The sequence below is a fragment of the Rissa tridactyla genome, chromosome 5, assembly GCF_028500815.1.
Source record: "Rissa tridactyla isolate bRisTri1 chromosome 5, bRisTri1.patW.cur.20221130, whole genome shotgun sequence".
Classification (NCBI taxonomy): Eukaryota; Metazoa; Chordata; class Aves; order Charadriiformes; family Laridae; genus Rissa; species Rissa tridactyla.
This window is the reverse complement of record NC_071470.1, coordinates 58,366,757-58,390,102: the sequence shown is the minus strand read 5'-3', so window position 1 is coordinate 58,390,102 and position 23,346 is coordinate 58,366,757. Positions and strand designations below refer to the sequence as shown.

The 23,346-nt window shown below is 41.7% G+C and overlaps 1 protein-coding gene across 1 annotated transcript in view; it reads right to left on the bottom strand.

The window, feature by feature from the left end:
* Window positions 1–8,446: 8,446 nt before the first annotated feature.
* The window catches only part of ENPEP (glutamyl aminopeptidase), a 37,205-nt gene continuing 22,305 nt past the window's right edge, over window positions 8,447–23,346 (bottom strand). The window contains exons 9-20 of the mRNA XM_054203728.1: window positions 22,130–22,195; window positions 20,692–20,843; window positions 16,848–16,927; window positions 14,994–15,115; window positions 14,818–14,873; window positions 13,843–13,993; window positions 13,016–13,089; window positions 12,820–12,921; window positions 12,540–12,710; window positions 10,521–10,661; window positions 9,620–9,698; window positions 8,447–9,372 (exon numbers count right to left, since the gene is read on the bottom strand). Of these exons, the coding sequence (XP_054059703.1) occupies window positions 9,223–9,372; window positions 9,620–9,698; window positions 10,521–10,661; window positions 12,540–12,710; window positions 12,820–12,921; window positions 13,016–13,089; window positions 13,843–13,993; window positions 14,818–14,873; window positions 14,994–15,115; window positions 16,848–16,927; window positions 20,692–20,843; window positions 22,130–22,195 (1,344 nt within the window). The 3' untranslated portion in view covers window positions 8,447–9,222. The remainder of the gene's footprint in view (window positions 9,373–9,619; window positions 9,699–10,520; window positions 10,662–12,539; window positions 12,711–12,819; window positions 12,922–13,015; window positions 13,090–13,842; window positions 13,994–14,817; window positions 14,874–14,993; window positions 15,116–16,847; window positions 16,928–20,691; window positions 20,844–22,129; window positions 22,196–23,346) is intronic.

Sequence of the window (23,346 nt, the reverse complement as noted above, 5' to 3'; positions counted from 1 at the left end):
GCCCCTTGAGAGTGGTCTCCCTCACGATGGCGGCCTCAGGACATGTTGTGCCGGGAGGGGCCACCCCCTTTCATCCCCAAGCACCGCCGCCATCCAACACCGTGGTGAGGAGGCAGAGCGCACTGTCGGTGACCCTGCCAGGGAGAGCCCACAAGAGGAGCTGAGGTGGCTGCACCTCTGGGGATTGTGAAGGGACCTTGCTACCCAGCGGCTGGCGTGAGATGAAGCCAGCAGGCCGCCATGCTGCACGAGGGCCCAACTCAGCTGTGGCCCAGAGCCCAGCGGCAGGGCCGAGCCCCCGTCCGTGCTCTCAAGGAGAAGCTTTTTACTTTAAAAGAGAAAAACGGCAGCTTGACTGGTGTGAGATAAATATCTGGAAGAGGCCTCGGCCCCCTCAGACTGCGTAAGAGCAAGGCCACCCCACTGGAGGACGTTGGTGTGAGGGGAAGCGGGAAACATGCCCAAATACAGGGACCTTGTGCTCCAAACCCTTGTTTCTGTCAGGGCCAACTCTGCCCCGCCACTGGGCACAAGGCTTTGGTCACCATAGCCCATGGAAAGTCAGCTGTGCAAGGGAGGCCCATCCCTCTGGTGGCTTCTCCTCCCGGCCTGCCTGCCCGGCTGCCCGAGGGAAAGAGGCAGCCTGTGCCAGCCGCCATCTTCCAGGTGCTGAGGGGACAGGTGCCCTGCCTGGGGACACCATTCCCTGGCCTGGCTCTTGCTCTCCAGCCTCCCTTTTTAATGCTGTGAAAAGTGTCACTGAACCACTGAGGCTACAGACACAGCCATGACCGTGAGGCTGTGTCCGTTTTCTGTAAGCAAAGCTTGACTGGCCAGAACGCTTCTCCGGAGGTCTGAGCAGACCCGTGTCTGCAGGAAAGCAGCCACCACAGGAAGCAGTGGATGACTCGTTCTTCTGAAAATGAAGTAATGACTTAAAGGCAGGTGCTAAGGTTTCTTAAACAAATATTTCCTAACTTCTTTTCAGTGAGGAATAAAAGAACATATGACTCCCCAAAGCAATGGATTAAAGAAAGCAAACACAAGCCCATTTTGGAAATGTTGAGGGCTTTGTTGTGGGCTACCGGCAGGCCTGAGGGGAAGACCTGCCTCTGAGGAGAAGCGGCTCGGCAGCACTGGCCCTGCCGTTCCCTGCCCCACCTCCGGCAGCCAGAGCTCCTTCCTGACTGCAGCCTGGCTCCTGCCATGGCCCCGCAGCATTTTGCTGAACGCAGCGAGTTACCTGGTGTGATCATGGGCAAACGCTCGTTTCCACAACCCCTCAAAGCACAAGCATGTGTGTTCATAAAGGAAGTCAAGTTTGCAAGGAGAGGTAGTATCTTTCTAATGCCTCAGTTGCTATAGGTTAAGAAAGCTAACAAATACCTGGCTCAGGGTGGTGTAAGGGAGTTTATGGGCGTTTATAGTTTCTGCAAACTACACATGCCTATTTTTGCTAGGAAGCTTTTTTTTTTTTAAAGTTGCAAACAACTGCTTGCAGTAAAATAGTCATCGTGCCAGAGTCCAGCGCGCCTGCTGCGTACAGGTGTGCATGCAAGCTTGTCATGACTGTCCTGAGTTCTCAGGGTTTGGCTTCTTGCTCCTTTGGAGCACTGCCCACTGCTTTTTGAAACCTAGCTTGTATTTTCAGCAATTTCTGGTGACTCAAATGGTTAAATGCAATCTTCAAAAGTCTTCAAAGATGTCTAAGGCAACTTTGTTTTTCTTTTTAAGGTGTATTACAACCAGTTAAGGAAGTGTTTCCGTAAGCACGCACGCTGTGCTAAAGCCGATGTAATTAAATGTAATGGCTATCAACTGTCGCTAGAGGCTGCTCTTAATACACTGTGGAGAAATAAAAATAGGGAAAAACTGCACTGCGCGTCCTCCACCTCTCATAAAGATTTTTTTTCTTTCTTTTACAAGAGGAAAAGCTCGTCACAATGATGCATCTGCGTTGTTATCCTATTTATTTCCATTACTAAACCATTAGTTTAGCAATAAAATTATTCTAGCTATTACAACCCTGTGAGATTAGGCAATGCATGGACAAACCACATTTCCCAGGACATCAATATTCATTTTTTTCTGGTGCACACAGAAAATAGATCAAAAATTTTGAGTTGCATTTTAAGAAGTATTTGAGCAATAGCTCCTAATTATAGTAGGAAGTTTATGTTTTACTTTAAGATATGTTTTTGGAGTATTATACTGCTTGCTGTTTTCTGTCCTTAATCGTCCCCATCTGATTTGTCTTTGACAGGTTGCATTCATCTCATATGTAAGGAGTCCTAGCTAAAATAACAAAAATCCCTTCAATAAATTGCAAAAAGCTCTTAAATATTTTGTGCAGAACAGTTAACATCTAAAACAGCTGTGTTTAAATAAACAAAGCACAGGCTGTTTGTGTCACTAGGACATGTGCGTCAACCTGCTTTGGCAACTTAACTGCCTCTCTGTTTCCATCTTCATTTGGACAGCCCAGAAGGTACACCAAAAACGTCTTTTTCCTGAGTAGACCCACCCATCCATTAGATCAGAATGAGCAGTTTGTTTCGGCCAGATGAGGTGTTCTCCATTCTTTCAAAATGCAAAGATGGCCAAATATTTCTTGCCTTGCTCTGTTGTCTTCACGACGTGCATCTGCAGACATGAGTAGGGGGCGTGGGGAGCGGTCTGGTCTGGCTGGGGTGCAGAGCAGAGGGCACTGTATCGGCATGTTAGCTTAGCATCATGCCTGCATGAACGACATCCTTTGTCCTGGCCCTGACTTTTCTGACTGGGCCACTCTAGTGCCAGCTAAGACATGCTGTTTGGCATCTTACCTGATTTCCTCCTCCTGCACTCTGATCTTAGTGGTGTCTGACTTTCCCTTCGGTTGTGTTGTTTCAATGCTAATTAGGCATTATTGGCTCTGCTGGCTGTTCCGTTTTTGTAATAAGTGGTGACTGACTCAATGTTCATTAGAACCAGTCCCTGCTTGCATCAGCCTTTCTCAAATTGTGCAATTGTGTGCTTCTGTTTTGTGGCTAGGGCGATACCTGAGGGTGTAGTTTGCTCCAGTTCACCTCCTAGTTTGTGCTGGTTCGCTTTCGTGCCTGGAGCTTGTCTTTCCTCTGTTGCAGTCTGGCCATGGAGCTCAGCAGCCCCTATGTGAAGCCAACAGTCATGTTATTTCGGGGCATTTGCTGGGGGAGCACATTTTTGTTTGTTTGTTTTTCTCCTGAACTAGGGAGGAGGGGAGTGAGTCTGTGCAGCTTGAATGAAGCTTTGTTTTCTGCTGAGGAAATGAAAAGCTGAAATCTTGTCTCGCCTGACACAGAAAGGTTCCCTTTCACAGCACTGAAACTTTTGGTTTGGAGTCCTTGAGGTGGTAAAGTAAAAGAAGGGCTGCATTTACAAGAGCACTGGAGAGGAATGCCCCTTATGTGCAGCGGTTGGAGACCTTGTGCAGGAGGTGGAGGAGTTGGTGATTGTTTCTGCTGGAGCAAATTTTAAACCACATGTCTGCCCTTTCAAACTAGCACTCAAACCACTGTACTATGAAATGGTGCTCCGCTACATTTCTAATTACTTAGGGCCTTTTAATGCAGATCGCAGATTATTACCAGCCTCTGTTGAAGACGTCCATTTTTACTTGAAGTAATAACAAAACATAAGGGCCTAGCAATCCTGTGTTCTTAGATGCTAATGTGAGGCATCAAACTAGAAAGTTACTAATTTGCTTTTAATCCTGGCCATTATTTAAGTACCACAGGAGAATTTAGAAGACCAGGCCCCATATATAGTAATGTGGAAGAGTTCACGTGCATTTCTGTGGAGAGGGCAGAACTAAGCCTTGATCTGTTTGCTTTCTGTGCAAGTCTTTCAGCCCAAGAAAAAGGAGGGGGCGATGACTTTTCATCAGTGATTTTGTAACTTCAGGTCCATAGTGTTTTCTCCAGCTGAAGTTGCTTAATGAACCTGGGTGGGCTGTAATTTCAGTTTGCTGAAAGTGAATATTTGCTAAAATAAATGAATCAAATCAGGTTTTGGCTGCCCACCAGACACCTGGAAAACCTGCTTCTTAGACTGCCATAGCAACTCTTCTGTGTCATAAGAACTTGACCTATGGCTTAACACCTTTTTTGCCATAATGTTGCACAACTTTTGCTCTGGCTAATAGCTATGTTGACTACCCTCCATTTAGGCTCTTTGAGAAAGACATAAAAAATACCCCCGGGTTGCAGACCTGCTACAAGTATGAGCTCTGTAGCCCTGTGGTATGCAGTTCCTGGTTGGAGAGGCTTCTTCCTCAACCTGTGGTGCATGAATGCATTTGACAGCAGGCAATACAGCATGGGAAATCTGGAACGGCAGAATTTCATGAGCTGTGTTTGGGCTTGCACTCCTTGGAAGAAACCATATCAGTGACCAGTTTCTTGTTCACTGCAAACAATTAAAAAAATTCAAAAGTGCTGGAAAGGATATTTAGAGGACACCTGGCCATTTCATCCATCTCCAAAAGAAAACTAGCATTGACGTTCTAAGCTAGGGCGACGGTTGTATGGTGGATATCACATATATAACTGCAACATCTATTTCAAATATACTTTTGATTCTTACTAAGAATAATGACCCTGTATTCCCAGCCTTCCTTTTGAAGAGTTAGGCTCCAGTCCTCTCTCATGCTTGGATCTCTTCCTTTCCCTGACTGCCTGGTTCAGCATCATTAAACTACTAGCAAGCAAATATCAGCTTGATAGCTGTGTCTGGACATCAATTTGTGAAGAAGAGACAGTTGATATGGAAAGGTTTTCTGCAGATGAGGGATTACTGAAACAACTAGTGAGTACTACTTAAGAACAGCATCTCTCAGATACTATGTCATGGTCATGTTTTTCAGGATTTTCTCTTCTCTCACAGTTCTTTAGCATATATGCTGGGAAGCCAAAAGCTCTCAGACTTACCTGAACCAAATATATTTCAAATGCTTTTATAAATAAATTTGTGGGTTTTTTTCTGAAACACATCTTGGAAAAGTTCAGATTTCTGGACAGCCATATGAGCCACCATAGTACCCTGTGAGCTGTAGAGCATTTCCTTAGTTTCATGTAGCTATACCTTTCTGTACCAGTTTTCCACATACAGGCATATATTCAGCTGCCATAGGTGTGTATATGAAATTGGAATACCTCCAGGTCAACTGGCTTCTGCCTAAACACTTGGGAAAGCAAACACAACCTTGTTTGACTAACTTTCATAATTGGACACATAATAACACAAGATGAAGATTTAATCTGTCAGTATGGTATTGCTGCTGATAGCAATGGGATGAGGCCCTGTCCTTCTGACCCGGCTTAGTTAGTCTCTCCTGCACCCATCACAAGCTAGCTTTTTCCCTTTCATCTTGAGTCCCAAAAGCTGCTGGAAGATGCCATCACCCAAAGTGATGATAGCCAAGAAATGGCACTGGTCATTGTGTGAAGACCGGAGGGATACTTCCTAATCATGTCCTATTTCAACAGTGAGACATATCGTACATATGCAGTACTTATTTAATGTCTGCATGCTTTGTAGTGATCTTAATGGCTGTTTTAGAAACCGAGTCGGAGAGTTGTAGTTGCCTTGGTATTTGCAGTGGTGCTATTCATTTTTTTGTTCTGTCCAGTAATAAGATGTTTTCAATTGTTTCTTTACCTGAATCATCAAGATAAAGCATTTTCACGTGCCTATCAGGGTTACAGCCTCCTGGGGCCCATGGGCTCAGGCACTACAGGACATACAGCTGTGGCTGATATGAGAAGGCTTTGCAGAGCTAGTGTAAGGCAACACTGCAGCAGTCACAAGTGGCACCTCTTTAACGCCACCACATTGCACTTCGATTACTCAAAGCGTTTCTCTACCTCACTGCGTGCAACAGCTTTTGCTGTGGTACAATAGGAACAGCAGAGCCTCAAAAAGCTGTGTGGATCTAAGGGGCCAGCCGGTTCTGCACTCCCTCACTTGGCTTTATCAGTGGAAATTCCTTCCTTGCTGATCGAATGACCGAGGGAAAATTATCTCTTTTTAAAACAGTTCACATTTCTTTGGATTCAGTTTCAAATTGGCATTCTTAAGCTTATCACAGACCATTTGTAAATGCACTAGTTCCTGACCGAAAGATTTAGCATGTACCAGATTTGTTATCCGTCTAGGACAAACAGTCTGAAAGAGGCACATGCCATACAGTACATTCTCCATGAGCCATTTAAAGGTAGCAAGAGCGCTGCATAATCTATGGAACATTATTTAAAATTGACAGAACCTTTACCCTGCCATAAAAGCAGCCGCCTTCTAGGGCTTTTGGATTTACTTCCATGTTCACCTACTCAATTAAGATCAGCGTAGAAATCCAGCTAACCTTTCTGTATCATCAAAAGTATCCAAGCACTAGTCAGATGTCTCTCTGATCCAGTGTGGCTCAGGTACAAAAGCTGTACATGGTCCCATATTCCTGAACAGAGAGAGAATCAAATGACAGACGGCAATTGCTTGGTTCACTACTTAAATCCCCTTCTCTCCTCCATTCACTCAGGGTCATGAGCCCAGCAGTTGTTCAGGCTTGTCCTTGGCTTTTTGCTCTCTCTTTGCCTTAGTGGTATTTTTCTGTTGTCTCTCTCTGATTGACCTTTTTTAATTTTTTCTACTACAGCGATACACGATGCTACCAATATGTGCCTTGTCTTGAACGGTGATATGTCTGTGTGATTTGGATGAAGGCTGCTTTTGCTATAGCTTTCCATCACCACAGAAAATCTTCATTATTTCTTACGTTTTCCTTGATGAAAGCCTACTGCTGTAGCCGGCAATGTTGGCCAGCCTCATTCCACTCAGTGGGGCTACATGTAACAAAGGATAGAAATCTCTTCAAGTAACTACTTAATCTTGTATCATTCCCACAGTACTCATACTCTTCTTTCTACAGAAAATTGTGGCAGAAGCCTATGAATAGTTAGAGAATCAGTCCTTTTTGCCAAATTTCATTAAATCTTCTCTGTAAGGGAAAACAACTGAGCTATGTGCTTGAACATCTTCATATTGGTTTTGCATTGTTGCACACTGTGGCCAGCTGGAGTTAAAAACTTTCAATTAAAACATAACTGTACCAGCAGTGCACAGAAAATGTTTCTGAGCTGATCATACTGTTGTATAGTCACAGTGATACAACATGTTGACAGTATTACAGTGTGTTGCTACCAAACCGGTTCATGACCTTGAAACCAAGAGAGTTGTTTGGCTTCTGCTCCTTCAATTCACTCATCGGAACTGTAAAATCATGAAGGCGAATTGGCACGTGTCCTACTGAGCAGGCAGCTGCCGAAGGACAGCTTGGTCCCTGTGTGCTGAGCTGCCGCTGGTTTGGGTGTGGGCAGCTGCTTCACTTTCACTGTCCTCTGTGTGTGAATCTGAGCAAGAAGAAAAACTGGAAGGAAGAAACTGCCTGGCCCTTTGCCACCTCTTTACCTTAAAGAGCAGCTGGTATCTGTAGCAAGTCGTAACTACTGTTAGTCAAAATCCTGTCATGTTTTTTTTGCAGGAGGCAAATGACTGACATTTTCCTTTGACAGGACAACTGACTTGGTCACCAGATTTGTCTGGGCTTGTCACAGCTATTTGGGTATCTAGGGAGAGGCCCAAAACAGTACCAGTCCAGAATCTCCCGGGGGGAGCAGGGTAAAGTGTTTCCATCTGTGACTATATAAGCTTCACTGGAGCCCTCTGTGCCGTACCAAGGCCCAGAGGCAGGCAGAGCTTGTACCCCAGGATTTCTGTACATTAGAGCTATCTCCTCAACATCTCCAGCTTTCCCTTTGAATAGCACTGCAGGATGAAGGGAAGTGCTTTTCCATGCTTCTGTCCTCCCATCCTGCTGCAGAGTTTCCCGACATCTGTGCCTAATCTCTCCCAGGACTACCTACTGTGAGGTACTCTGTGGTCCTGCTCCCAGGAGTCCAGGCAGGGAGTGTCTCTAGCTGTTTCCCTTCTGTTGCGCCTTTCCTCTCAGGAGACCAGGGAGAAGGCAAGGAGGATGGGGCTGATGCTCACGTCTGCTGCCTGTAGGGTGTCAGGACACAGCGCATGGAAACCTGGGAGATTCAAGGCACCCCAACTCACAGCTTGGGAGGGGCAGGCAGAGCAGCCTTGCTGCCTTCTCCAGCATCAGAGTGTCAGTGGGACTTGGGACCGAGAGTCGTTTCTTTGCTGCCTGTACTTCTGCAGTAGGCTGAATTGCAGAGGTGGGACTCATCTGCCCCTTCTGCCTGAATTTGCCATTTTTTTTGTATGTTCTCAGAGGAGATAATAGTTTTTTCCTGCTCAGAAGTCACTGAAGGGGGCAGCATAGCTGGGCTATGTAACAGCTGCTTTTCCATATGCCAGGGAGTTTTATCACTTTATTAGAAAGAGACTGAGATTTCCAAGTTGATTTTTTAAATTTTATTTTTCCCTAAGAAAAGAGACGTAAGTACCATATACCTTGTTTGCAGTAATGGCTACCACAAGTGCTTATTTTGAGAATATTTAGAAATAAGACAAAAATAACCAAGAAAATCCCTACCCCAAGCTACAGAATCCCGACTAATAACAATAAAAAGAATCTGATAATATTGATCCCTTGTGTACTGGTACTTAAATGTCAAAAATCAATGGAGAGAGAATCTTAACTGGCCTTTCTGTGGTATCAGAATGCAAAGCTAAATCTCAAATGTAGAATTTTTACAGCTATAAATATAGACGACAATTTTCAGACAATGATAAAATTACTGCTTAATTCCCTTTCCTTCAGGAGAAAGCTCCTGTGAGGTGCACTTGGAAAGGAATCCCTGAGTGTACTAGATATACTTCTGTGCGAACCAAGAAGTGCTTTTCAGAGTGGTATGCAGAAGGAGTGAGACTAGCTTAATCAGCGAGGACCCCAGTTCTGCCCTCACTTCTGCCTTGGGCAACTTTAAACATTTATCCTTTTTGTTCAGGCAGATTCATCTCTCAAAATATAAACCTATTCCTGGACACAAGTGCTGGCAGGATCTGGGATCAGCAACTAGACAAACATTGCTCTGATAGTGGTCTCCTGAGCGTTTCTGGAAAAAATATCAGGCCTTGGTCCTCTAAGGTACCTAGGTGAGAAATCCGCATTGCTAAATATCTCTGAGGATCTAAGCATCCAAAATGAGTGCTTGGTATTTTTAACAAAGTAAGACTTTAAGGTGTTAGGTTTGCATCTAGCCACATTTGTATTTCCTCCTTGTTCACTTTTAGCCATTCAATGTTGTTCTTCACCTGCTCAATTGACTGACTCCTGGGCATTTCTCCCGCCCCAGCATTAGGATATTTCTCAAAGAAATTTTCCATCTGGAAAAGAGAGAGAAAAAGAATTGACATGAAGTAAATAGTGCTGCTATTGGGCAAGTGGCTTTTTACAGGGACCTCGTCAAGGGCAGTTTTGGCTGGGAGAGATATTTAAACTCAGGCTAGTAGCTAGTAGTTTTACAATAACTTACACTGCTTTACACATTTAGAAGATTAAAAAGTCAAGTTTCCTGGCCAGTAGATTGTTAAATATATTGACTTAAAACCAAGAGAAGTGTTGTCACCATACCTGCCAAAGCTGGAGCTCAGTGTTGAAGGTTTGGGTAATAGTTACTATTCGACCAAGGTTTCTGTCATTGATAGTGAATCTAGAAAACAATTTAATAAATGGTGTTTGATTCAAAACTGATAAAACAGAAAAAGGCACCAGTAGTTACCTGAAGCTGAAACTTCCAACTGTGCTACAATAAAACAGATGTACTCAGCTTCCAGCATTTTTGGAAATACTGGAAAAACAGTACTCCTATACAATATCTGTGCTGTTCTCAAATACATTTACTAATGGAGTGATCTTTCCCAGGGGATTGTTTTTTAAAATTAATGAATTATTGTCTCATGCTGGAAATTAGGCGTATTGCTGCTCAGCAATACAAATGCTGTCCAGTTCACAGGTCTAGTCTTGCAGGTGTGTTTTGCTTCTGTGCCCGCACCAAGCACTTAGAAAGGAGAAGGAAGGAGAGAGAAGTCACTCAAATAGGGAGGAGCAAAGCTAAAAGGTTTGCTATTACTTCCACTGCTCACCTGTACATCTGCTGCTTGCTGTTACCACTAGAAGGAATTAAAAAAAATTCTGTACGCTACCTTTTTGTTGTGAAATCAGTGGAAAGGGTGGAGACATGACTGACTAATTTCCATGCAATAACCAGATTTCTATGGCCTTGGTATAGCTTTCTATACTTTTTAATCACCATTTATTGGTAGTGATCATTTATGGAAAGAATGGGTTTCAAGTTAGCGGCAAAGTACTTTCTCACAGCAGATGGATACAATTGTGTTAAATATGCTTCCGGTTTTCATTATGCAAAAGACAGTGATTATAGCTGTATAGTGAAAACATAGAAGAGCATGGTATATAAAAAGTTATACAGATGGATGTAGACCTAAAGTTTCCAACTAGTTCATTAGCATACCTGTTCACTAAGTACTCCCAGTTAAGTCGTATCCAGTCCCAGGCCATTGTTTTCCCATAGGTGTTATATGAGATGTATCTCAGGACTGTGAACACATCTTGGGTTTTGATGAGGCTGGTGTTGTAAATATATTTCAGATACCTAAGGGAAATGCCGTAAGAGTCAATGAGCGCCTTTCATGAAAGACCATGAAAAGCAAATAATAAGTTAACACTTTCAGTGGAGACTTACATGATGATGATGAGAAATAACGCAATGCTAATGTTTATATTTCTCAAGAATTTTCCACCACAGTCTACAGCTCATTTCCAAGCAGAAGTATTATTTTTGTCTACAGCATTTTAAAGGCAAAGTACACTGATCTAAAACATAAGTATCTATTGATAACTGCATCAAGGGATAATTGTATTGAAAGAAATCTAAGCAGTTAGGCATCTCTTTAGAAAATAAGTAGGGTTTATGTCTCTTAAATTACTTGAAAATAGCCAAAACCCATTATTGTTCTTATATTTCAATCAAGTAGTGAAAACAAGATTGGATCAGTCAGTAATCTAACCTGTTTGGGTAGCCACGTGCCAAAAAAGTAGCATGGACCATGAGTACACATGCAGGTGGCTTGCTTACACTGAAATCTGTGCTGTTTGTTCTGAAACTCTCGTCCATACAAAATTAAAATTCATTTGGGCATGGCATGCCTGCAAGTGATGCAGTTATACTTCCAGTTACAGCACAAGTGGTTTTGACTGACAGAGTGGAGGGATTCCTCAGCACGCGCGTTTGCAGGGAGATGAGTAGCATGGTCATGGCTTCACAGCCGCAGCTGCGGAAGAACACCCTTAAGATGTTGTGTGCTGGGATTAAGGAGTATCTTCTTTTTTCCTATATGTAAGGGACAATTTCTCAATCTGTTTGCTCTTTTCCCCTTCCATGTTATTTTAATAGTAAACTAAGAGACAAGTTCTCCCTGCTGTAGGGGGGATTTTTTATTTTCTGCAAATATAGGCTGATCTATCTAATTAATCCATGTCTTAATCATGTCAGCGATTAGTTATTGAATTGCTTTAGATTATGGCTATTGTGGTCACAAGAATTTAGGAATACAGATGCCTCCTACCACTATTTTAATTACTCTAACTCTTATATTTACTCTTCCCGAACCTCCTATACTTCCTTGTTTCCTCTTGTTTAAACTTGGAAGTCTTCCAGGCAGAGACTGCTCCATCATATTTCACAAAGTGGTGAAAGCCCCTGGTGAAGATGTTTGCCTACATCTCCACTACATGATACAACTACATGCAAAGTTATCAGATAAGCTTAAAGGAGCTGGTGTGTCTGTGCAGAGTGGAAGCCTGGGGAGATGCTGCCCAGTCTGACAGCTGGACCGGCCTGGGGCAGTATCCAGACTCCCCATCACTGCCATGGCAGCATGAATACATCATTTCCGGTTCTAGCTCAAATACCTCTGCACAGCATTTCAGGGAGCATTGCAACTTCACACGGATGCCTTCATAGGACTGTTAGCAACAGTTGCTCAAGGGTGGTTGCCTAATTTTGGCTACTTAGAAGGTAGACATCTAGTCTAAGCAAACTCGCTCTGTAGCCAATGGAGGGTGACTGGCAACACCCAAAAGCAACTCTTCCCATTGATTTTAAGTCCCTTTCCTGGTCTGGGATAAACAGTGCTCTGGAGGTCCTGCCTCCCTTCACTGATTATAGAGGAAACATAGATGACTAATTTTCTCCTGAAGCTTAACTATTAGGCAGCTAAAATTACACAGGGTGAAGGCACTGTGCAGAAACTACCATGTGTTTAATATCTTTCCACTAAAGGAGCAAGACTCTTTTCTACTATAGTACGATCTCAAAGGGGGGTGTTTGATAACTGGTCTTGAAAACGTGTTGCATTCCTCATGCTGTACTCTGACACAAATGACAACATGGGAGAGAGGAGAGGGGAATGAACAAACTGTGACCAGTTGCTCCTGTACTGAAAAAAAAATCCTTGTGTGTTTAAATCACCTGTCCAAAAGGGTGATGTTCTTCACTGATGCCAGGCCATAGAGCAGCTTTTCTTTTTCTTGCGCTAATGAAGTTTCTTGGTATTTCTCAAACATATAATTCCATGATGTCTCATTGCCTGAGTTCTGCATCCCATAGCGATATACCAGGAGTCGGAGATTTGCAGAAATACTAAAATAAAGAAAGAGTACTTGAATATTCTTCCCCCTTTCCTGCTTAAGATCTTTGACCAAGTCACATGCTGTGTTCTTCACGAGCCACAAAAGCCATGAGCACTCACTTTTCTCCTTGTAGCCATCTCTCAAATAGTTGAGAAGCGTTGTTCAAAGATTCTGTGTCATCCATACTGCAGGCAAAGTCTAGAACAGTTGCACGAAGGAGCCTTTAAAAGAGAGAGAGAGAGATACTTTCCTACTGCTTAGCATTCTTTGAATCCATCAATAATATGAGAAAGAAAAAAAAAAAGATTGTTCAACCTCTCCAAATGGCCTCCAGAATCATTCCAGTGCAGTTGATCCACAATGGGTTTTACCAGCTTGAGAAAATATTCCTGAGGTGGAAATAGGGTGTTGGTTACTTGTGTAGATTTCTTTAAATAACAATACATTTGTGTTCATAGTTCATCCGCCTTCATTTTTCCCAGAACTAGCACCTTTTAAACAAAAAGTAACACAAACATGCACAATCTTTCCGGATCACCACAGCATGCCAGGTCTGAATGCTTGCAATACTGATGTGCAACTAGAACAAAGGCAACCTGCTTCTCTCCAGCCTTGTCTGGGTGCCCAAATGAAGGCTGGGGTACAGCAAGGACACACTGCTACAACTGTTTTCCAGAGATAATGCTGAGTTCAGGACATACTTATTTTAGTGACCATTAAATCATGTTCAGCATGTTAGGTCAACTAACAAGCCTGCTCACTGCCACACTGAGATACAGCCATCCTTCGTGCTGAGGACAGATGTCAGAGACTTTGCTGCCCTGTACATACTTCTTTAGTGGATGCAGGACAGCCTTGAATAATAAATGTCTGCACTGTGACCTATGGTGATGAATTATAAGAATAATTAGGCATAAGTTCTTTCCTCCAAGTGCATAGTCCTGAACTGAGAATCCACGTAATTCAGAGATCAGTACTAAGCAGTTTTCAGCACTTTTTTTTAAGACTATAGTAACAAAAAATAAATATTGATAGCTCAGCAACATTGAAAATCACTTGAACTTCAATATTATTGCTTTTACAGATCCTGAACTGTCAGATGCAGTGGTCCTATGCAGGAATGTTTTTTTTTACTTCATCACCTGAAACCGGGGATAGAGATTTGTATCATCCTCCAGCATGTTTGCGAGGTAAGTTACAGATGAGATAGCTCTATGCCAAGGTAAATAGTCTGTTTCATTTATTAGGTATTTTGTGAGCTCCAGAGGAACAGAGTAATTCACGAGTCCAGGTCTGTGGAAGTAGAAAACATAACTTCTGTTATTTTAATTAATTTGAAGAAATTGCTTCTTTAAAGACATTAGAACACGATTTACTTTTTAGAAGGTCAGAAATAATAAATTTTGGGGGGGGGAAATAGCATAGAATGTAACTTGGGAGGTGTTTTCCAAAGAGACCTCTGAGGATCACCATCGGTTAATGCCTAACCGCAGGAGCTCTCCCTGCTGCGAGGAGGTTGCTCACACTGTGCAGCAGCCCCGTGTGCCCAGAAGTGGGTAGCCCACAGCTAACTACATTAACTCCTGTCACGTAAAAAGGAATTGCTAGCCCTGGAGACAGCCTGCAAGGCTGGGGAGATTCAGACTTACAGGCTGTCACAGAAGGTCACCTAAAGTTTATCTGTGTCAGCATGGCTGGGTACAAGAGCTAGAAGTTTCCAAGTAAGTTTCTAAACAAGATAGCTGAGGTGGTAACTTCCTAATGCCATGCTGTGCATTGTAGACATGCCTCTGACTTTCTAGACACCTAACTTCTGGAGTGCTTCTAATATTGTTACTCACATGGCAAAAAAACCCCCTTTCTAAGACCTGTGCAATTAAAGCCCTCTTTTTTTCTGCCACTGAACTGAAGGGGAGCATTTCTCTTGACTGCATTGATACTGCAAGTTGCCAATGCATACTTGAATTTGCCCCTTTTGGAGGACAACATAAGCCAATAAATAGTTAAGATTTATAACAAATGCAGAAATTTTCTTTCAACCACCTAAGTTAATTCTAATTAATAGGCAATGGAAAGTGAAAAAGTTGTGTTGAAATCTCTGCAGGGAATTAGTCTACCTTGCTAAAGAAAAGGCATCATCCAAAATCCCTGCACGGTCAGCATCTGAAAAATTCTGTATGAAAAGAGGAAAAGAGTGATCAGGATATTTTATTATGTTATTTTGCAGAAATAACAGCCTCTACAGATGTCTCTAGAAGAGACCCACCAGACAGGTTAATGTTATGACACTCACTTTGTGGTTGCTGACCAGAAGATCGCTTAACGTGGCCCAGTTTTGACTATCATAATTCACCCGATAGAATCCAATGTGGTCTGGGTTAATGTTCGCAAAAGGAGACGATGGTATTACAATTCCTGCAAAATAAATGGCGATCTCTTTGTGCATCTTATATGACACAGAACTCACTGGAGATTCTTCAACTCCGAAAGTAATATTTAGTTTTCATGAATACCAAAATAAGATCCAAACCTTAATTTTATTTTTTTATTTTTTAAATGGCTGTGAGTGAAGATGCATTATTATAGACTTTAATGAATGCCAGCACTTCTCTTAGAATAGTGAATTGTGGCAATTACTTGGGCCAGCTACTTTGTTAAATTTAAAATGGAGATCATCGTGATTAGGGTGAGGATGGTGAAAATTAGACTTATGGTAAAAACTAAAAAATTGTAAAGAAAGAATTCTTGCAAATATCTCTTTTAAAAGGTTTTTCACCCTCATGATTAGTATTATTTTTAAAGTTCTCATATTTTATCCTCCACCCGTTTCATTTTTTCAGTTTATTTCAACTAATGTTTTAAGCGTTTTCTTTCCTGTATTCTTTGATTCGATTTCTGTAGCTAGGGATAAAGGAATTATAAAATTGGCTGACACTTTACTCAAGTACTCATGTTTAAGGAATTTTCCATTTAAAATGAATACTTGAAAAATGTTCCTTTCTCAGAAGCTTGGCCTGGTCCAGTTGGTGCTGCTAGTTATTGAAGTTTTTATATTGCCCATTGAAAGCAGTGGTTTTCAGTCTGTGGTTTGCAGGTGTCTGGAGTTAAAAGCACTTTTCTGTTTGGGTGACCCATACAAGGTATTTCAAAAGGCATTTTTTCCCTACAGTTGCAGTTTGCCCTGCTATCCAAGATTTTTACGGATGCAGAAATAAGCACCTAATCATGCCTTTGCAGGCTTTATCAAGTTAATGCCCCCTTGCAGCCCACCATAATGTCACGTGGAAGTTAGAGATGGAAAATTTCTTTGTGTTAATCTCTGACTTGTATCATGACATTTTTTGTTTGCTTTTGCCTGGATGCTAAAAGCAACCAGGGGAAAAAAAAAAGGCAGAACAAAAGACAAATTACATTTTAAATAGATAACATTCAAACAGGTACAGGAAGAGAAGAGCTGATTGTGAAATTTCTGAAATTCCAACATGTAATGAAATTTAAAAAGTCGGTAATTTTTTTTTATTCCCCCCCATCTTTGGCCACTAGAGTTGTAGAATGAGAAATTCAGATTTGACTGCATAATAGAACAATCATCAAAAATACCCATGTAGGTATTTCCTCATTCCTGAAATTAGCATTAGAAAATGTGTTTAATCATTTGTAGCTCTTTTTCTTTAACTGAACTCAGTTTGCCAGTTTACCATGCCACTGATGCTTTCATCAGCCTCCCACTTCACCTCTTTTCTTAGACTCGACAAAAGCCCATGGATTTTAGTACATCATAATTAAGAGCATGCTTAGATGCTTCCTTGAATAGGACTGGATTTAAACACATTCTTAAGCACCTTACTGTATTTGGTCTAGATTGGCATAATGTATATATAGGGGAAATAACCATAGAATCATAGAATGGTTTGAGTTGGAAGGGACCTTAAAGATCATCTAGTTCCAACCCGCCTGCCATGGGCAGGGACACCTCCCACTGGTCTCATCTTACTGCAGAAATGACTACCAACATCAGCACAACCAAGCTGTGTGCTGGTTCGTGGAACTGAAAACTGAAAAGCATGAGTGTTAATTCTGCATTTTATTTCTTGTTAAGGACACTGAAAAGCTTTATCCATTCATTACTCTTAAAAGAGAACTTTACCTGCAGAGTCTGATGTGTTGTAGAAAGTATAATTTGTTGAATTCCCAGCTCTCCATTTCACTGGTATATTCCATTTGTAACTGAAATTATTTAAAGGGAAAGAGAATCAAATGACATTTGAAACCAAATGCTAAAAATAAAACCCCAATGTATCTTTTTATTTGATTCAATGCTTACCTCTTGTTTTCTGAAGGCAACTGTGTGCTTATGTACATATACATTTACCAAATATCCCTTCTAATAACACATAGCATTTTACCAATAGCTGTTGTTTATGTTGTAAAGATATTTCTGTGCTATGATAGTCTATTCAGGCAACAAAATGTCAGATATTGGTGTGTTATGATTGGGGCAGTTATATTCCCTCAAAAGCAAAATAAAAAGCATGAAGCGTCTGAGCATGTTCATGCTCTAGAGATGGGGAACAGCAGTAGCTTGTCTTAATACTTTGTATTTATCAGTAGTTCTCAAAATGCATCCGCTGGACTGAGCAAGGGAGTGGAGTAAGATTTTGTCCAGCATCCGATGTTGAGGTATTAGTCAAGCTAATATGGTACTGTTAATGATATGCCTGAAGTTAAGTCTGAAAGCTGCACAATTTCTTCTTTTTTTTTTTTCTTTTTTCTTTTTTTAAATCAATGGTAATGCTAGGGCCATGTCCTTCTGAATGCAATCTTCACCTCTTGGTGACTCTGTATGCTGGAGAGGGTAATAATTACCCATAATCAGAGAGAGATCGCGTGAATGAATTTCCATTGTGCTATACTGTGTAGCTTATTACCACAGCTCTGGAACATGCAGTCCCACTAGGAAGTATCTTTATGTCATGTCAGGTAATAATCTAGCAGGGTATAAAGCAATAAATTTAGTAAAAGATGATTATATGTGGACGGTTGGTGTCAGAGTTAATGTTGATGCGTCTAGGGCTTTGTGCAGACACCAGTTAATCTTTGCAACACTGACTTGGTTAAGTATCATGAAACCTTTTTTACAGATGGGAAAACTGAAAGAGCTTAAGCAACCACTGCCATACAGTCAATAGAACCTCTTGCCTTTTCCAGTCTATTTTCCTTCTCCAAGACAACCCTAATTCCTGCATTATAAAGCACTGCGAGCCAAATGTGACCTTACTTCTTGCTCTTCAATTCCTTGAATACCTTCAGTGGGTAGATGCAGGCTCCTCAGCCTGGGATATGCCCAGGATGAAAAGGAGACATTTGGGCTGGAAGGGAACCACAGCACAGCCCGACCGAGGCCATGACCAGCTAGTCAGGCAAGTAGGATGGCAGAGCATGCCATGAGTGTACCTTCACAGCCACCTGCATAGGGCTGCTAAAATTATTAAGCCCTTCTAAGCAGTCAACTGCTGTTACATATTAGCATATTACAGTCCATCCCAGAGAGATTTTTCTTCCATCATCTTAAATCCCCTGGTGACCAGCACTACAGGAAAACCTGAGTCATCTTTACAACCCTGAACTAAGTAAAAGGTCATTAACTTCCAGGAAATACCAAAATGAAGGCTATGGTGTCTCCTGCTGCCTCCAGGAAGAAAGATCAGATATTATTTTGTATTTTCTAAACAAAAATATCTTAACAGATTTATACACTTCTCGTTTTCACTAGTTCTCTTATGGAGCTTTCTGCCATGGACTTTAGAGAGGTTATTGTTTGGTCAGAAGCCCCAGTATTGCATTTCTCCAAGAGAAAGCCCATAAATGATTAAAAAAAACCCCAACAAACCAAACTAAACCACCACACTGGTTTTGTAAATGCATTTAATGAGGGGGATTTTATTTGGTTTTGTTTATATGTTCCTGAGATTACTTTTCTTGAGCACAAGATGCAATAGCTGTGTGCTGTTAACCGTGCATGTTGAGGATGTGTTCCTTAAATGCTATGCTGTAGCTACATATTTGCCCAGCAGCATTATTTTAAGAGCACAAGTTAGTGAACTTCCTTTTCTTTTGAGTGCCACCATGCAGGAGAGGACTCTTTCAAGACAAATAAGACAGAAACAAGCAGGCAGCTCAGGTGACTATCCCTGCAGGGTTCAGAGAATAAAGCATACACAAGGCCTGGAGTTTTCACTGCTTAAATCAAAACCCTGCACCCCGACATAAAATGGGCTAGTCTCATCTGGGGTAGGATCTCTTCAGGAGCTTCCTCATCCCCATCTGTGAGGGTGGAAGGAGGAGGTACTGATTTTCAGTGGCTTGACTTTTAGTCAAGGGAGTAAGTCTATCCCAGAATAGATAATATCAGCATTATATTATATATTACTGCATTTTATTTCTAAGTCATTTATAAAAACTATACATGCAGAAGCAATTTCCCCTCTCACTTAGGGAATACCAGGGGCAGTGCACAGCTTCTTGACAGGTTAAGGTAGGAACAGTGCTGGGATTTCAACTCAAGAAATGACAAATGGCAATGTACTGTAAGTCTTGAAATCAAGCAAAAGTAGGATTCCTGAATCTGCTACCTCTGAGCATAGTCCAATAAGTCAAAAATTTTAAGAGAAAGAAGTGTTTTTGCCTAAATAGTCTGTAACACCAGCCTTCAGATGGCACAGTGCTGTACTTTGCAGGTAGAGTTGCTTCAAAAGCCTGCAAATTTTTCTGCTTATGTTGGAAGAAATACAACATTGCAAATACACAGGTAATAATGTCATCCCAACGCTTTTGATACCTATCCAAAACTGCTGATACCTTCTCAGAGAACTGCCTTCTCATTGCTCAAGTTTTTTTCTCTTTAATCAGAATGAAATAAAGTGGCCACAACTGTCAATTTTCTCCTTGTTCTTCCTCTTTGTATTAAAATAACTAGTAGAAGCTAATGGAAAATTCCATTTGACTAGATTTAGTTCTGATCCCTACAGGCAAATTTTACTGATTTAGTTGTATTGGACTAGTTCAAGGAGCAAAACCTTCCTGAAATAGGTTAATTTGAATCTCTTTCGCTGGAATGTTAGCAAAGTGGTATTGCCTCAAAATTGTGTCTGGCTAAGAATATATACAATTCCAGCTCAGAACAGTTATTCAGCTGGTTAATGTAATGGTGCAACAGAGTCGTTTTTCTGTGCAGGTCCACCAACCCACAGGTAGGGTTCATCTCCCCTCACATCAGTCATCTGTTAATTAACAAATATGGTCCTACACAGTATCCCACCTGTCTTGACTAGGGTAGATGAATGTCTGCAGCTGGTTGTCTGGACGCATAAGAGCCCAAGATGGCTAACTTCAACTGGATAACTATCTTTTAGATCACTAAAATGAAGCAATACCATCCTGAGTTAAATAAGAAAAAAAAGAGCTCTTGATGAGGATTAATAACATCTATACATGACCATCTATTTCACAGAAATTCATGTTTTTGAGACATGTAAAGAAGACCCTGTACTGTATGTGCAGATCACCGTGATGTATTATAGATCCTTACCATATAGGAAAAAAAAAAAACTATTGTGGTCTAAAATACCTGGATCTGGATGGAGATAATTTTGTGTCAGTTTTCCTTAGTCTGGCAGACTGTGATTTGCAGTGGTTCAGTAGATGATTTGCAACCATCTGAGCTGCCTGTGCATGGGAATAAGATCTTCTGAGACACCCTGTCCAATTTTACTCTGCTGTGTTTGAGAAAGAAATCCTGAGCCAAAGGGCTGATGCCGTCCTAAATTTGAAATATTTGTATCTAACTTCCTACTTGTTTCTTTTTAAAAACAAATGCTGAGAGTAAGTTTAGCAAGAAAAGGTGTAACACTGCCTTCATGTATGTCAGATGGAGAAAGTATTTGTACAGTATTTCTACCTGTTTTGGATAGACAGTTACAGCAGGAACTTACCCAAGATCAGAAGGAGGATGAGAAGCATTTGCGTTGGGATCCAAGAGAAAACGTTTCTGTGTGAATACTGAGTTATTTCCCATCTCCAAAACAGGGTAGCCCATCTGCCTAGTCCATGTGTCCATGACTTCCTTCACAGGCTTATTACTTGCCTATGAACAATGGGAGAAGGTTCCAGTGAAAATACAAATTAGGCCCAAACAGGAAAAAAACTCCAAACCTCTGGTATTGAGAGGAAGAAGAGCAGAAAGGGGCAGAGGAAAAAGCAGGTTCAGTACAAAAAATACTCCATTAAATCCTTTTGTGGTGCCTGTCATTGAAAGAAGTAATAAGAGGGAAACTTGAACACGGACAGAGGAAAAGAGAAATATATGGGCAGGAGACTGGCCAATAACATGGACAAGAAATACTGATGAATCTTTGAGGCCCCTTACACGCTCTAAGGTGTCTCCATTTTTTCTGAGGAAATAACTAAACAGGACAGAAAGGACATAAAGAGACTTTTCAAAGCCAGAAGTCTCCTAGGAGGATGCCGTGTTTTGAGTGTGAAGGAGGAGTCAGTATTAACCACCAGCAGCAGCACTAATGTAAAATTTCATCCATTCTGTGGAACATGAACTTCTGTCCTAGAGACTGGAGCTTGAGAAAGCTGCCACTGCCGCCCCAGGCTGACACCTGTGAGGAAAGGGAGCTAAGATAATTGTTTTCTTCTTCAGTCAAGGTCGAAGACGTGAAGATGCACAGTACCAGAGAGAGAGCAAGAAGAAGTCCTGCTGAGCAAGAAGTATGGGACCAAGGAGAAGATGGGAACTTGAAAGAAGACACAAAAGCACAACCTGGGCTGTGTGAGTGTCCACAGTGATGGAAGGAAAGGAAATATCATGAGTGGAAGAACCCGGTAGCATGCAGGTGGGGTTTGGGGGGTAATGAGATAGATGGAAAGAAACAGCCCAGCCTCAAGGAAAAGGAAAGATCAGAAAATGATGGCACAGAGAATGACTCAACTGGGACTCAGAAACAAGAGATGGAGATAAGCACCAAAATTACTTGGGAATGGATACCGTTAAGAGCTTTCAAACAGCTGAATCTGACTAGAGAGAAGGGAGAGTATGGTGTGCGTGTGTGTGGTGGATGAAGGGTATTTTCATCCATGAAATGAGTTTGAGTTGTGGGGGTAATGTTTCAGTAGCAGGCTATTTGTTAGCAAGGCCTCCTTTCTTGTTTCTTATTCCGCTTCCACAGTCTTGTGCCAAAAAAAATGAGGAAACAATTTGTATTTGCTAGAAATAAGATGTGTTGGAATATACTGGGAGGCTGCCTAGCTTGTGATATCTCATTGACAGAAGAGCTACAGAATGTGAAAAGTTTGGTAAATTTAAATCAGTGGGTGAGATATGAAACATTTATTAGCAAGGGTTTGTGCTGCTGCAAAACATACCTCTTCCAGAGCTTCCCAAAATTGTTGTGTCTTGGCATTCTGGAAATGGTATTTCTTCAAATATGCCTAGAGAGAGGTAGAAGACTGTGAAAATACTACCAGGTCTTTGCCTATGAAAACAATACACATATTCATTTGTACAAAGATACAGAGAGTACAGATCAGTCGTACAGAGTATCTATCCATGGGCGGTAGTATTGTGAGTAGGAGGTTAAATGGATCAATATTCAGCTGATGAAGTTCCTTTGCTTTCCAATGCATCCCAATGCTAAAGGCAGCGTTTTACAGTATGACTTGTTAGTGTGAAATAAATTTGTACTTGAAGAGTTCTTTATATTTTGTTTGAATGGACACCAGCATACCCTGTTGCAAATTTCTGTCTAATGTAAGAGGTTGTTTAGAAGGAGGAAGCTATTTCAGGAGATTTCACTAGCTGTGGACTCAGAGTGGAAATAGGAAAGTCTAGTCACCTCTAAGTTGTGATCAAAATGACTATTACAAGGAATAATGGTATTTGCCTAAGTGCTTACACCTCCTAAATACTATTCCTACCCTGTGTCTTACCTGGCTGCTTAACGAGTGCTTTCCTACCCTGTTATTTGGATCCTGGTGATGTTTAGTCAGTAGATGGTGCTGTTTGTTTCACTGTTAGCTACAGATACCTACGTTGATGTTCTTGAAGCCTCTGAGTAGAGGTGAAATATTAGACTCTTGTGGACAAGGTGGCTGTAGTTTCCCATCTTGTGGAACTGTCCTGATTGAATATATATCATGAAAAATAAAGGAAAATACAACTGTCTTGTAGCAACCCATGAATGTGCTCTCCAGGAGGGAGAAAGGTAAGAACAAATGTGGTAAATCTGCACCATAACTCTTCAGAGGCAACAGATGTCATTTCAGAGGCAAGGGCAGACAACCTTCCTTTTTGTGGGAGGGCTCCTTCCTCCCATTTTTTTTTGTTTCCATAATCTAGTAGCATTGTGTTTTTTCCTCCACAAGAAATGACTATGAACTGTGCAATATCTCCCTCTTCTACTCCCTTTTACCTTGGCTCTCTAGGGCTGGGTGCCCCTGCATCAGGGCATGGATGAGCTTATGCCTGTAAGAGTGTCCCTGCATAGCAGGCTTGGGTGGGTCGGAGGATCATGGCCGTATGAAGCTGCAGACACAATTTACAGCTGAACAAGGGGACAACAAGATAACAGTGGGTAGAGGAG